The sequence below is a fragment of the Panulirus ornatus genome, chromosome 66, assembly GCF_036320965.1.
Source record: "Panulirus ornatus isolate Po-2019 chromosome 66, ASM3632096v1, whole genome shotgun sequence".
In the NCBI taxonomy this organism is placed as follows: Eukaryota; Metazoa; Arthropoda; class Malacostraca; order Decapoda; family Palinuridae; genus Panulirus; species Panulirus ornatus.
The window spans coordinates 19,644,173-19,656,352 of NC_092289.1; the positions used below are offsets into that span (position 1 = coordinate 19,644,173).

Genomic DNA, 12,180 nt, shown 5'->3' on the forward strand with positions numbered 1-12,180 from the left:
ACCCATAGCTTTTTTACACATTTAATGACAATAAAAATTAACTGTTGCATGTAAATCCATTAATGATTTTATGTGCTATCTTAACTCGTCAATTTAGATATGATGGGCGAAACATTTACACACCTTTTCCTGGTGTTTATATTGTTGAATGAATCCGAAGCTTGCAAGTTGTCAAAGGGCAGGGATAATCAAGTCCATCGGGATAATCTTGCTCTGCTGTAACTACTTTTATATGGATATGTATTCATTTTTTACTGAGTATCTCATGCATAAGCATTTTACTGTGTTAGAGTAAAAGAATTATTTAAAGGTTTCCCAGAAGAATGAGCAGTTTCAACACCATATAGGCATTTTAAAGATTTGATAAGCTCTTATCATGTACAGTTGTCCATTGAATTTCTTTGAAGCTGAAAATTTTTCAGCTTTAACCCATTCTTTGCCAGATTTAGAGTTTAATGATTGCCTTTTTCATGTGGGACCCAGCTTTTGGAGTTTTCAACTTGACATTTTAAAATGGTGCCATTAGGGTTGCTGTGGTAACCATAATTTTTCAAAGGTAATAGTACATTTACCCATTTAAAGAAGGCAACTTTACCTGTAATTTATAGCCACAGTGACCACATCTCATACTCCGTCATTCAAGTTTTGCAATTTATTAAATGCTGGTGATGTAGAAATTTTATTAGAGAGTGTAGATTAATAGATATCAATTGTTGGAAAGAATGATACGAACATGCTGAAAGCATAGGTTAATGACAGTGATCTTGAAACTGCAATTGGAATGCTAAGAGAATTGCTTCTTAAATGTCCTCTGCCACCTGGAATCAGCTTCAGAGTAAGTTAAATTTAGTTTGTTCATTGCTTTGTAATTATTCAGCTATGTTATACATTCCTGTTAGTGTACATATGAGCCACCATGGACCTTTAGATGGCTCATTTATTTGTCAGTGGCAGAATATGAACAGCACAAATCCCTCATCCTGCAGTCACCTTTAAATCTCACTTTTGAATGTTCCCACGCCATATAGGTGGTATTATATATATATATATATATGTATATGATTTTTAATGATTTGTGGTCAGTAAAGTGTATTTTATATTTTCTAAAGGTTGTTATGCAAAAACTGAGAATTTCATAGTTTGTTTCCCCACTGGTATATGGGGATGGTAGTACCCATGGCCACATAGAATGTTTTAAGAATCCATAATCTTGAATTTTTGCCATCTTGCTCCTCATTCCAATTTTGGTATTTGCTTTGTTAGTGTTTTTATTATAATATATCCCTAGGACCATTTCCATGAGGGGGCTGTAGCTTTAGGCAGCACTGCTTCCAATAGCAGGGAAATACCAGACTCTTGGAATGAAAATTCGTCAAGAAGACTGTACTCCCTTTCTTCAACAGACAATTATACAGACTTGCCAAAGGTGACTTCATACCCACTGTATCCACTGAGAGGGGGAGTCTGGTAATATCCTTTACTTTTGCATTCTTTTCCATGTTGTTGATTTTTTTTTTATATATTCTTTGATATCTTTTATGCAATCCCTTTAATTCTCTGATGTTCATCCATAGTATTTTCTTTTCTCATTTTGTTTACAGTGCATACTCTTGAGTCGTATGAAACCTACAGAAATTGTTTTTTGCACCTAATGATGGTTATGTTGGCATTTACCACATTATCAAAAACATCATTTTGCAAATTCATGCCACTTAATTCCCTCACACCATCTTTTGCTGTTCCATCTTTTTCTCATTTCATCTATCTATGTTTGTATTTCTAGCACCTGTTTCCACCAGGAACTCCCATCAAGGGGCTGACCATGGTAAAAACAAAATCTCCACGTATCCTTGACTTGACGTGCCTCCCTCGCATACACCTTTAGAATTAGTGCAGCCTTGGGATGCAAGAGCCTCTGGAGAGAGATCCTGGGTATCCCTAGGACTTTCATATGAGATCTGAGGGTAATTATGAATAAGTATATAAACTGTTTGAATTTGTTGCATGCTCTTTGTCAACTATATTCCTGGGATCCTCATGCAGATATTAGTATTATAGAAACTGGGCAAAGGGAAAGTTATTAAAGAGTGATGGTAATGATTTCCATTTTTTCTTTTTTAGTTGGTCTGTGATTTGCAGGAAAAGAAAAAACATAGTGATTTGTTTAGCTTATGCTCCACACAAAAATAGAAATTTTTATTAAAAACCAGGTTGAATATTTGTAGATAATAGAAGAATGCTACTGTTGTTCTGTCATTGGATTAGTCTGTAAATCCAGACATGGAGTGGGGCAAGATAACATCAGCCTCACAGAAGCTACATGGGCTGAAGCAGGGCATGTGAATCGTCTAGAGTAAACCATGGAAAGGTCTGGGGCTTGGATGTGGATAGGGAGCTGTGGTTTCGGTGTATTACACATGACAGTTAGAGACTGTGAACGACTGTGGCCTTTTTTGTCTTTTCCTGGCGCTGCCTCTCTGAATCAGGGGAGAGCGATGCTGTTTCCTGTGGGTGGGGTATCGCCAGGAATGGATGAAGGCAAGCAAGTATGAATATGTACATGTGAATATTTGTATGTGTATGTATATGTGTATATGTATGTATATGTGCTTGTATGGGCGTTTATGTGTATATAGGTGGATGGGCCATTCTTCGTCTGTTTCCTGGCGCTGCCTCGCTGATATGGGAGACGGCGATCAAGTAAAAAAAATATGTATATTTATATATTTTTTTTTCTTTTTTTTTTCCAAAAGAAGGAACAGAGAAGGGGGCCAGGTGAGGATATTCCCTCAAAGGCCCAGTTCTCTGTTCTTAACGCTACCTCGCTAACGCGGGAAATGGCGAATAGTTTGAAAGAAAGAAATATATATATATATATATATATATATATATATATATATATATATATATATATATATATATATATATATATATATATATTTTTTATACTATTCGCTATTTCCCGCGATAGCGAGGTAGCGTTAAGAACAGAGGACTGGGCCTTTGAGGGAATATCCTCACCTGGACCTCTTCTCTGTTCCTTCTTTTGGAAAAAAAAAATATATATATATATATATATATATTATTGGAAAGCATTCGTAGGTAACTAATTTACCTCATTTATTTCAACTATAACGGTATATACTAGTTATCTCATTCCTATGAAGAATATATGTATTATATTGTAAAATGTATTACGATGACATACTGATCAATGTGAACAAATTGTGGGAAAAAAAATATTATTGCGTCGATTACGCTCCGTAGTAACATCCTCCATGATTGTTTGTTTACATTCCAGTGCCTGGAACGTGGAGGAGGACAACAAACCAAGTGACAGCCAGAGGGTTTATGAAGTAAACCACAAATGACTAAGGTGATATAGACAGTGTGCGACTACAGTACTGTGAAGAGGTTGGAAGAGGAATATCTTCAGATAATACGTAGATAAAGGAGAAGACGTGATGGCGGACGAAACTTTGGCCAAGGCTGGGCTCTACTTCGACGAGCTTAATAAGATCCGAGTGTTAGAACCCGAGGTTGCTCAGCAGACAGCAGAACTGAAGGACGAGTGTAAAGAATTTGTTGATAGTAAGTCATGAGGTGTTATGTATTTGGGAAACTGTAGCATTTTACAGGCGCGCGCCTCTCTTATATTAACCTACGTTGGTGCTAACTTCATCAAGGAAGTGGTTATTTTGGGAATGATCAGTCGCTTTTAACATTAAGTTTTGGGTGATTTTGTTCCACAGTGTTATTGTAGACTTCAACATTGAGTTATAAGTGAAGGAGGACCACTTACAGTGGGGAGGGTTATGGATGTCATGAAAAACGTTAGGGTAAATCTTGTTTAAAGAGGTAATTCTGTAAAAACACAGGTCAGTAGAATTTATGATAACCTTATAGACTATTGGGAGCTGAAATGTATAACGGAAGTTATAAAGAAATTAAGCTAGATAATGATGTATTTGGTCTGCTGATGGGGTTTGCCTGCTTGCTTGTTTTGTCGTGTGTTGACTTTCTGCACATTTTCTTGCGGTGGTCAGTTATGGATGCTAGTGATATATTTTGACTACAATATTAGATTTTAAGATAAGTGTGAGCTTCTAAGAAGTAAGTTAAGGTTTTCACAGGTTTTCTGGATTTTGTGATAGTGTATTAGATATGTTAACAGTTATTAACCCCACAGTGTTCCTTATTATTGTTGCCTTATCTAATATTGTTTAATGAAGAATAATGCTGGAAATGATTTACAGCTGCTATTGTATTCTCTAAAAACAACACTAGCATTGCAAAACAGTATCATTTAACAACCAAACTAATTGTAATGTGGAGCAAAAGAGGACGTTTACCTCAACAATTTTATAACCAGAATTATTAGGCTTCATGTTCAATATTTATGTAACTACTGTTCACCTCAGGCTTATATTTAGGTGACTAGAGTCATAGGCCAAAGAGGTCATTTTTGTATTACAACATAGATGTTGGTGTTTGACGGTATATTTGTCCCAACAATAATGTATTAAGTTAACATTGGGCCATGAATGTAAAAGAATGGAGGATGGTGGAAGTGTTAGATGACAGAATGTGGTGTGATGCAGGTTGATACTGTAAGAGAGGTAAGCCAGTGAGAACAGTACTTATCATTTGAGAGCTGAGCTGGGTATACTAATATGATTTAGACACATGGAGAGAATTAGTGAAAAAGAATAACTGAGAGGATTTACGTGTCAGTAGTATTGGGAAGAGGAAGGAGGGGGGAGACCAAGAAGGGAATAGATGGATGGAGTGAAGGATGTTTATGGTATCTGGGCCTAAACATTTAGAAGGATGAAATAGATTGGTTTGATGTAGTATATGAGGAGGAACATGCTGTCACCACATTGAACCAGGCCACATGAGGCAGTCATGATAAACTGTAGAGTAATTTGTAGGGCTTGGGTGTGGTGGCTAAGCTTTGGTTTTGCTGCAGTAATAGGTCATAAACTAAACCCAGCACATATGAAAAAAAGAAAAAATGTCATAAATACTGCAGATCATAAAGATATGTCAAAATCTACCTTAAACTAAAACATATGACAGCTAGGGCCTGGTCATGTACAAATGAAGCCATAATCATGCTTTCATGACACCAGAGCACCTTATCTAAATAAATAAAGGTAGTTTTGTATGATTTCAGAAATTTGTGAATTCCATGAACGAGCAGACCACTTTATTCAAGTTGCTGACTCTCTAAGTGCGGCTGTGGAAGCGGAAAAAATGAAAGCAATTGGTTCACGAAATTTGATAAAGAGCATGAGTAAACAGCGAGAAGCTCAACAGCAGCAATTACTGGTTAGTTAATAATCTAATATGTTCAAGTCTGAACTTCTGGCAAGATTATATCTTTCAAGTTTTTAAGGCATTTCTTTTCATTGTGCTATAGATGGCATCCTAATGTCAGATACATACCTTATGAGTTGATTGCTAGTTTGTCTTTTGCCTGAATTAGGAAAGGTTAAAGATAAGTCATATGAGAACCTTTTCAGATTTATTCATACTGAGGTGTTACTCTACATTATTTAATCATTATGTATTCTGTATGATACATTTGTTTATATAGATTTATGTAATACTAACCAAATTTTCATTACCTGATGATTGAATAAATGACAGCTAGCAGGTGAATGGTGAGTATTTAGAAGGGCAGGCAGGTGGATGGATGGTTACATTAGACAGCAAGTACAGCCATCCCATGTGTAGTGACAACTCAATAGAGCAAAATTTTAGTCACATTAGTTGAGAATTTGAGAGCAAATTCATGTATCTTGACTCATGGTTAGTTGCAAGGGAGCTGAATTTCTTTTTTTATAAGATCAGTGTCTTAAAATATTTTTACCCCAAAATATTTCAGTACATATCTTTACTGATTGTTCATTTTGTGATTTCATGTCAGAATAGTTTACAACTTCTATCCCACCCCCTGGTGTTCAACATGTACACAAAGCTCATTTCGGCTAACACTCATTCACACCATGGTACAGATAGATGATTACAAATAGCTAATTACCCACAGACAACTGTAGTACAGTACGAAAGAGGGAACAAAGAAACTTTGGAAAGAGTGTAAGAAACTTTCATAAATTCATGTGGAGTCGGTTGTTAGTTAGGATAAATGATTCAAAGTGAAGGAATGTTGAGGATGAGATAAAGAACTGAATAACATGTTCAAAAGTCTTATTACAGTGGAAGATGCTATAGCCCCAACACCAATGAGTTGGAATGGGAAGGAAGTTTAGCAAAAAATGGGATGTCTAGAAGGAATTTACAGAATACTAAAATGTCTTTACTCATACAAGGGACATAGGCCTGAGGTAATTTCGCCATATGTGCTGAAGATGTATGCAGATATGCTACATGTACTTCATTAAATACTGTTCAAGATATGACTGAAGAGCAGCAGAGTGCTAAGTAGTGGAAAAAAACAAACATCTTGCTTAACCAAAAGGAAGGTGACGAGAAACAGGCACTGAACTTCAGGCTGGTCTCTGACAAATGCAATCTGTAAGACTCTGGGAAAGATAATTAGAAAGCAAGTGGATGACTTTCTACGTAGGAGAAATAAGCAAAGTGAAAGGCAGCACAAATTTAGGGAAAGGTGGTCACGTGTAACAAACCTCTTAGATTTCTGAGTAACCTTTTGTCTTAGACAAAAGGTAAGGCAGGATGGATTGTTTTTATGGGATGCCAGAAAGCATCTGTCACTGTGATGCTGATTAAGAAACTTGGTCACCAAGTAGAAGTAAAGGATAAACCCCTTCAGTGGATAGATTATCTCAGTGGAAGAAAACAAAGGACACATGTTAGAGGAACCTTCTCCAAATGGGATGAGACAACCACCAGAGTGCTACATGATTCTCTTGTAGGACTAGTACTCTGTATTCATTTAAATGACTTGCCTGAAGACATGGACTCTTACCTAATATGTTTGCAGATGATGTAAGGGTCATGAGAGAAGTGAAAAGCAAAGAGAATAAAATCACTTTACTAACAGACTCTGAAGTTGTTCTCGTACATGGCTGATTAAATTCAACCCAAGCAAATGTAAAGAAGATGGTTTAAAGTGAAAGAAGGCCTCAACATGATTATTATCTAGCAGGAAATGAGCATCAGAATTACATGTGAAAAGGACTTAACCTGTCACTAGAGTCCCACATTGAGAATGATTAAGGAGACAGGCTTTCTGTTGGCAAACATTAGAATAGCTTTCAAGTATAGGGATAAAGAAATATTTAGCAAGCTGTTCATATTCTATATAAAGCCAACACTAGAATATGCTTCTCAGATTTGGTTACCTCACCTAAAGAAGCAGATGGACCTAATAGAGAATATCCAAAGAAAGGCAACAAAGAAGTTACTGGGAGAGGCCACAGGGTTTAAATTTGCCCCCCTTGGAAAAGAAAAGAGTGAAGTTAACCTAATCATAATCTGCAAATTTTCATAGCAAATTGATGTAGAGAGTGAACAGTTCTTTAAGAAATGTAGGGATAAAGCATCCTGGGAATGTAAAATGAAAATAATCGAGAAACTTGGTAAAAAGATGTAAAGAAGTACTTTTATTGTATAGGGTTAGTGAATGAAATGGAATGACAGAGGACATGGTTAATGCAGACCGTACATGAATTTAAGAAGATGAATGATAGCAGAAAATGTTTAAGAGATGGGGCCCAAGGACTGTAGAAGTCTCTCCCTTACAGTACAAATAGGTAATTACGGTGCAACTGCTAACATAGTACATAAGTTTAAAAAGATGTTTGAAAGTGGATAGTTCAACAGTTTGGGTCCAATGAGTCTAGAATTTCCTCCCCATACTCATTAAGTACATAATTACTCAAAGAAATAATAGACTAGGTCTAAGTAAAGAGTTTTGTTACAGATTGAAGCTAGAAGCCTTAAATTTGCCCTCCAGGGAAAAGAGGAGAGTAATGGGAAAGTAGATCAGAACTTTTGAGTTTCAAATTTAGTGTAATGATACTGACTGTGAAAAGCTGTTTGAAGATGCAGAAATAGAGCAACCAGAACCCTTGGTAAAAAAAACTGCAAGAAAAATTTAAAGAAGCACTCTCATAGTAGCAGATCGATAGATGAATGTAATAAGCTGTGATGAAAATGTGAATTCTGATGTTATACAAAAGTGTCCATAGTTACATGATAGAGAAAGTTCAAAAGATGGGGGTCATTGGTTGTAGTACTCCCTCCCCATACTGTACAAGTAGGTAATTACACTTACACAGGCAACCTATCTCTTTCTTTTCCATGAAGAAAAGGATATATGGTAATTTATGCATGCCAACAGGTGGAAGGACTGAAAGAAAATAAATTAATTAAAGGCAATTCGTTTCTTTCCTGTCACCAGTACCATATCTTTCTGGTATTGTGCCATCTCTGTTACAATGCTTCAGCTTGCCACACTGATTACCTAACATTTTTTTACCTTCTTCACTGAATAACTTTTTAAGATGATTTTCAGAAGCCTGTCATGCATTCTCCTTACAATTATTTATTAGAGCTAGTCCAGTGAGAAGCCATATTTCAGTTACGTCATTTCTGTTTTTACCTGTTATTGTTTAGAATTGGTTATTACATTTTCATGCTGACCACCAATGACTTCTCATTTCTTAACACAGTATCTTCTCCATGCATAGATCCTTATTTAAGTATCCAGTAACTTTCAATTTTCCTGTGTTACTTTTCCAGATAAGTGAGCCATGATGAATAATACTTAAGCACAAGTATGTAATTTTAGTTATGGGTCTTCAGAAGTTGAAAGTAATTACAATTGGAGGTGAAATTATTGAATAACTTCACAATTGGTTTGAATGGTGGAAATGTAATAATCATTATTGGTGATGTATTGTGGGTCATCAGCAAATGATTGCATTGCTCGTATTTTTCTTTACAGGCTTTAATTGGAGAAAAGAAGCTAGAATTGGAGAGACTACGTGTTCAGTATGATTCTCTTCAACGTACAGAAGCAGAGCAACTTGAATTTATTGAGCAGTTTGTTATGAGGAAGTGAGATTGAGATATGTTATAGAATATGTAAAACCTATAGTTGCTAAGGTAAACTGGAAGTGGCATTGCACATGGTAGCATGTTTGCCATGTTATTTATTTTGGATCTTAGATATCCATAACAGTATTTGTCTCACCTCAACTTTGAAAACATACCTAATATATACATATATATATATATAGAGAGAGAGAGAGAGAGAGAGAGAGAGTGTGTGCTTCATATTTCAAACTTATAGATCCATGGTTTATTAGATTCATTAATCACCTGGCTTGCATCTGTTATTCTTTATTGAAAGTGTGAAAATTGCATTAGATGAACCAGGTCTCGAATTTCATCATTATAGAGAGTTGCACAAAAATTTGCTCCCATTTTATCTTGTAACTAAATTTCAAGTCATAAAGAATCAGTGATGGATTGCGCAAAAGATGCTTGTGGCATGAGAAGAGTGGGAGGTGGGCTGTTTAGAAAGGGTAGTGAGTGGTGGGATGAAGAAGTAAGAGTATTAGTGAAAGAGAAGAGAGAGGCATTTGGACGATTTTTGCAGGGAAAAAATGCAATTGAGTGGGAGAAGTATAAAAGAAAGAGACAGGAGGTCAAGAGAAAGGTGCAAGAGGTGAAAAAAAGGGCAAATGAGAGTTGGGGTGAGAGACTATCAGTAAATTTTAGGGAGAATAAAAAGATGTTCTGGAAGGAGGTAAATAGGGTACGTAAGACAAGGGAGCAAATGGGAACTTCAGTGAAGGGCGTAAATGGGGAGGTGATAACAAGTAGTGGTGATGTGAGAAGGAGATGGAATGAGTATTTTGAAGGTTTGTTGAATGTGTATGATGACAGAGTGGCAGATATAGGGTGTTTGGGTCGAGGTGGTGTGCAAAGTGAGAGGGTTAGGGAAAATGATTTGGTAAACAGAGAAGAGGTAGTAAAAGCTTTGCGGAAGATGAAAGCCGGCAAGGCAGCAGGTTTGGATGGTATTGCAGTGGAATTTATTAAAAAAGGGGGTGACTGTATTGTTGACTGGTTGGTAAGGTTATTTAATGTATGTATGACTCATGGTGAGGTGCCTGAGGATTGGCGGAATGCGTGCATAGTGCCATTGTACAAAGGCAAAGGGGATAAGAGTGAGTGCTCAAATTACAGAGGTATAAGTTTGTTGAGTATTCCTGGTAAATTATATGGGAGGGTATTGATTGAGAGGGTGAAGGCATGTACAGAGCATCAGATTGGGGAAGAGCAGTGTGGTTTCAGAAGTGGTAGAGGATGTGTGGATCAGGTGTTTGCTTTGAAGAATGTATGTGAGAAATACTTAGAAAAGCAAATGGATTTGTATGTAGCATTTATGGATCTGGAGAAGGCATATGATAGAGTTGATAGAGATGCTCTGTGGAAGGTATTAAGAATATATGGTGTGGGAGGCAAGTTGTTAGAAGCAGTGAAAAGTTTTTATCGAGGATGTAAGGCATGTGTACGTGTAGGAAGAGAGGAAAGTGATTGGTTCTCAGTGAATGTAGGTTTGCGGCAGGGGTGTGTGATGTCTCCATGGTTGTTTAATTTGTTTATGGATGGGGTTGTTAGGGAGGTAAATGCAAGAGTCTTGGAAAGAGGGGCAAGTATGAAGTCTGTTGGGGATGAGAGAGCTTGGGAAGTGAGTCAGTTGTTGTTCGCTGATGATACAGCGCTGGTGGCGGATTCATGTGAGAAACTGCAGAAGCTGGTGACGGAGTTTGGTAAAGTGTGTGGAAGAAGAAAGTTAAGAGTAAATGTGAATAAGAGCAAGGTTATTAGGTACAGTAGGGCTGAGGGTCAAGTCAATTGGGAGGTGAGTTTGAATGGAGAAAAACTGGAGGAAGTGAAGTGTTTTAGATATCTGGGAGTGGATCTGTCAGCGGATGGAACCATGGAAGCGGAAGTGGATCATAGGGTGGGGGAGGGGGCGAAAATTTTGGGAGCCTTGAAAAATGTGTGGAAGTCGAGAACATTATCCCGGAAAGCAAAAATGGGTATGTTTGAAGGAATAGTAGTTCCAACAATGTTGTATGGTTGCGAGGCGTGGGCTATGGATAGAGTTGTGCGCAGGAGGATGGATGTGCTGGAAATGAGATGTTTGAGGACAATGTGTGGTGTGAGGTGGTTTGATCGAGTAAGTAACGTAAGGGTAAGAGAGATGTGTGGAAATAAAAAGAGCGTGGTTGAGAGAGCAGAAGAGATTGTTTTAAAATGGTTTGGGCACATGGAGAGAATGAGTGAGGAAAGATTGACCAAGAGGATATATGTGTCGGAGGTGGAGGGAACGAGGAGAAGAGGGAGACCAAATTGGAGGTGGAAAGATGGAGTGAAAAAGATTTTGTGTGATCGGGGCCTGAACATGCAGGAGGGTGAAAGGAGGGCAAGGAATAGAGTGAATTGGAGCGATGTGGTATACAGGGGTTGACGTGCTGTCAGTGGATTGAATCAAGGCATGTGAAGCGTCCGGGGTAAACCATGGAAAGCTGTGTAGGTATGTATATTTGTGTGTGTGGACGTGTGTATGTACATGTGTATGGGGGGGGGTTGGGCCATTTCTTTCGTCTGTTTCCTTGCGCTACCTCGCAATACGCGGGAGACAGCGACAAAGTATAAAAAAAAAAAAAAAAAAAAAAAAAGATTTTTAAAGTCAAGTTTAAAGATCCTTGCTGATGCAGTCACCACTGGAAAGAGAAAATACGACAGTGATTACTTTCATTTAATACATCCTCAGACAGAGGCACTATTTCTGAAGATGTATTAAATAAAAGTACTCTGTCTTCTTAGTTTCCCTTTCCAGTGGTAATTGTGCATATATCTCTGTTCTCAATGCTACCTCGCTAATGCAGGAAATTGCGAATGTGGAGAGGGTGAGTGAGGAAAGATTGACAAACATGATATATGTGTGAGAGGTGGAAGGAACAAGAAGCTGGAGACCAAACTGGAGGTGGAAAGATGGAGTGAAAAAGATTTTGAGCGAATGGGGCCTGAACATACAGGAAGATGAGAGGCGTGCAATTGGAGCAATGTGGTATGCCAAGGTTGATGTGATGTCAGTGGGCTGAACTACGGCATATGAAGTGTCTTGGGTAAACCATGGAAAGGTCTGTGAGGTCTGGATGTGGA

The 12,180-nt window shown here is 37.6% G+C and overlaps 1 protein-coding gene across 1 annotated transcript; it reads left to right on the top strand.

The window, feature by feature from the left end:
- Window positions 1-114: 114 nt before the first annotated feature.
- Window positions 115-9,740, top strand: IFT20 (intraflagellar transport 20). The gene is made up of 4 exons (XM_071658574.1): window positions 115-1,964; window positions 3,302-3,591; window positions 5,180-5,334; window positions 8,942-9,740. Exons 2-4 carry the CDS (start codon window positions 3,465-3,467, stop codon window positions 9,056-9,058), a joined length of 399 nt encoding a protein of 132 aa, XP_071514675.1. The 5' UTR covers window positions 115-1,964; window positions 3,302-3,464; the 3' UTR covers window positions 9,059-9,740.
- Window positions 9,741-12,180: the final 2,440 nt, after the last annotated feature.

Coding starts and splice junctions, on each gene's coding strand:
- IFT20 (XM_071658574.1), top strand. CDS start 3,465: ATGGCGGACGAAACTTTGGCCAAGGCTGGGCTCTACTTCGACGAGCTT. Junction 3,592..5,179: donor GTGTAAAGAATTTGTTGATA/GTAAGTCATGAG, acceptor GTATGATTTCAG/AAATTTGTGAATTCCATGAA. Junction 5,335..8,941: donor CTCAACAGCAGCAATTACTG/GTTAGTTAATAA, acceptor TTTTCTTTACAG/GCTTTAATTGGAGAAAAGAA.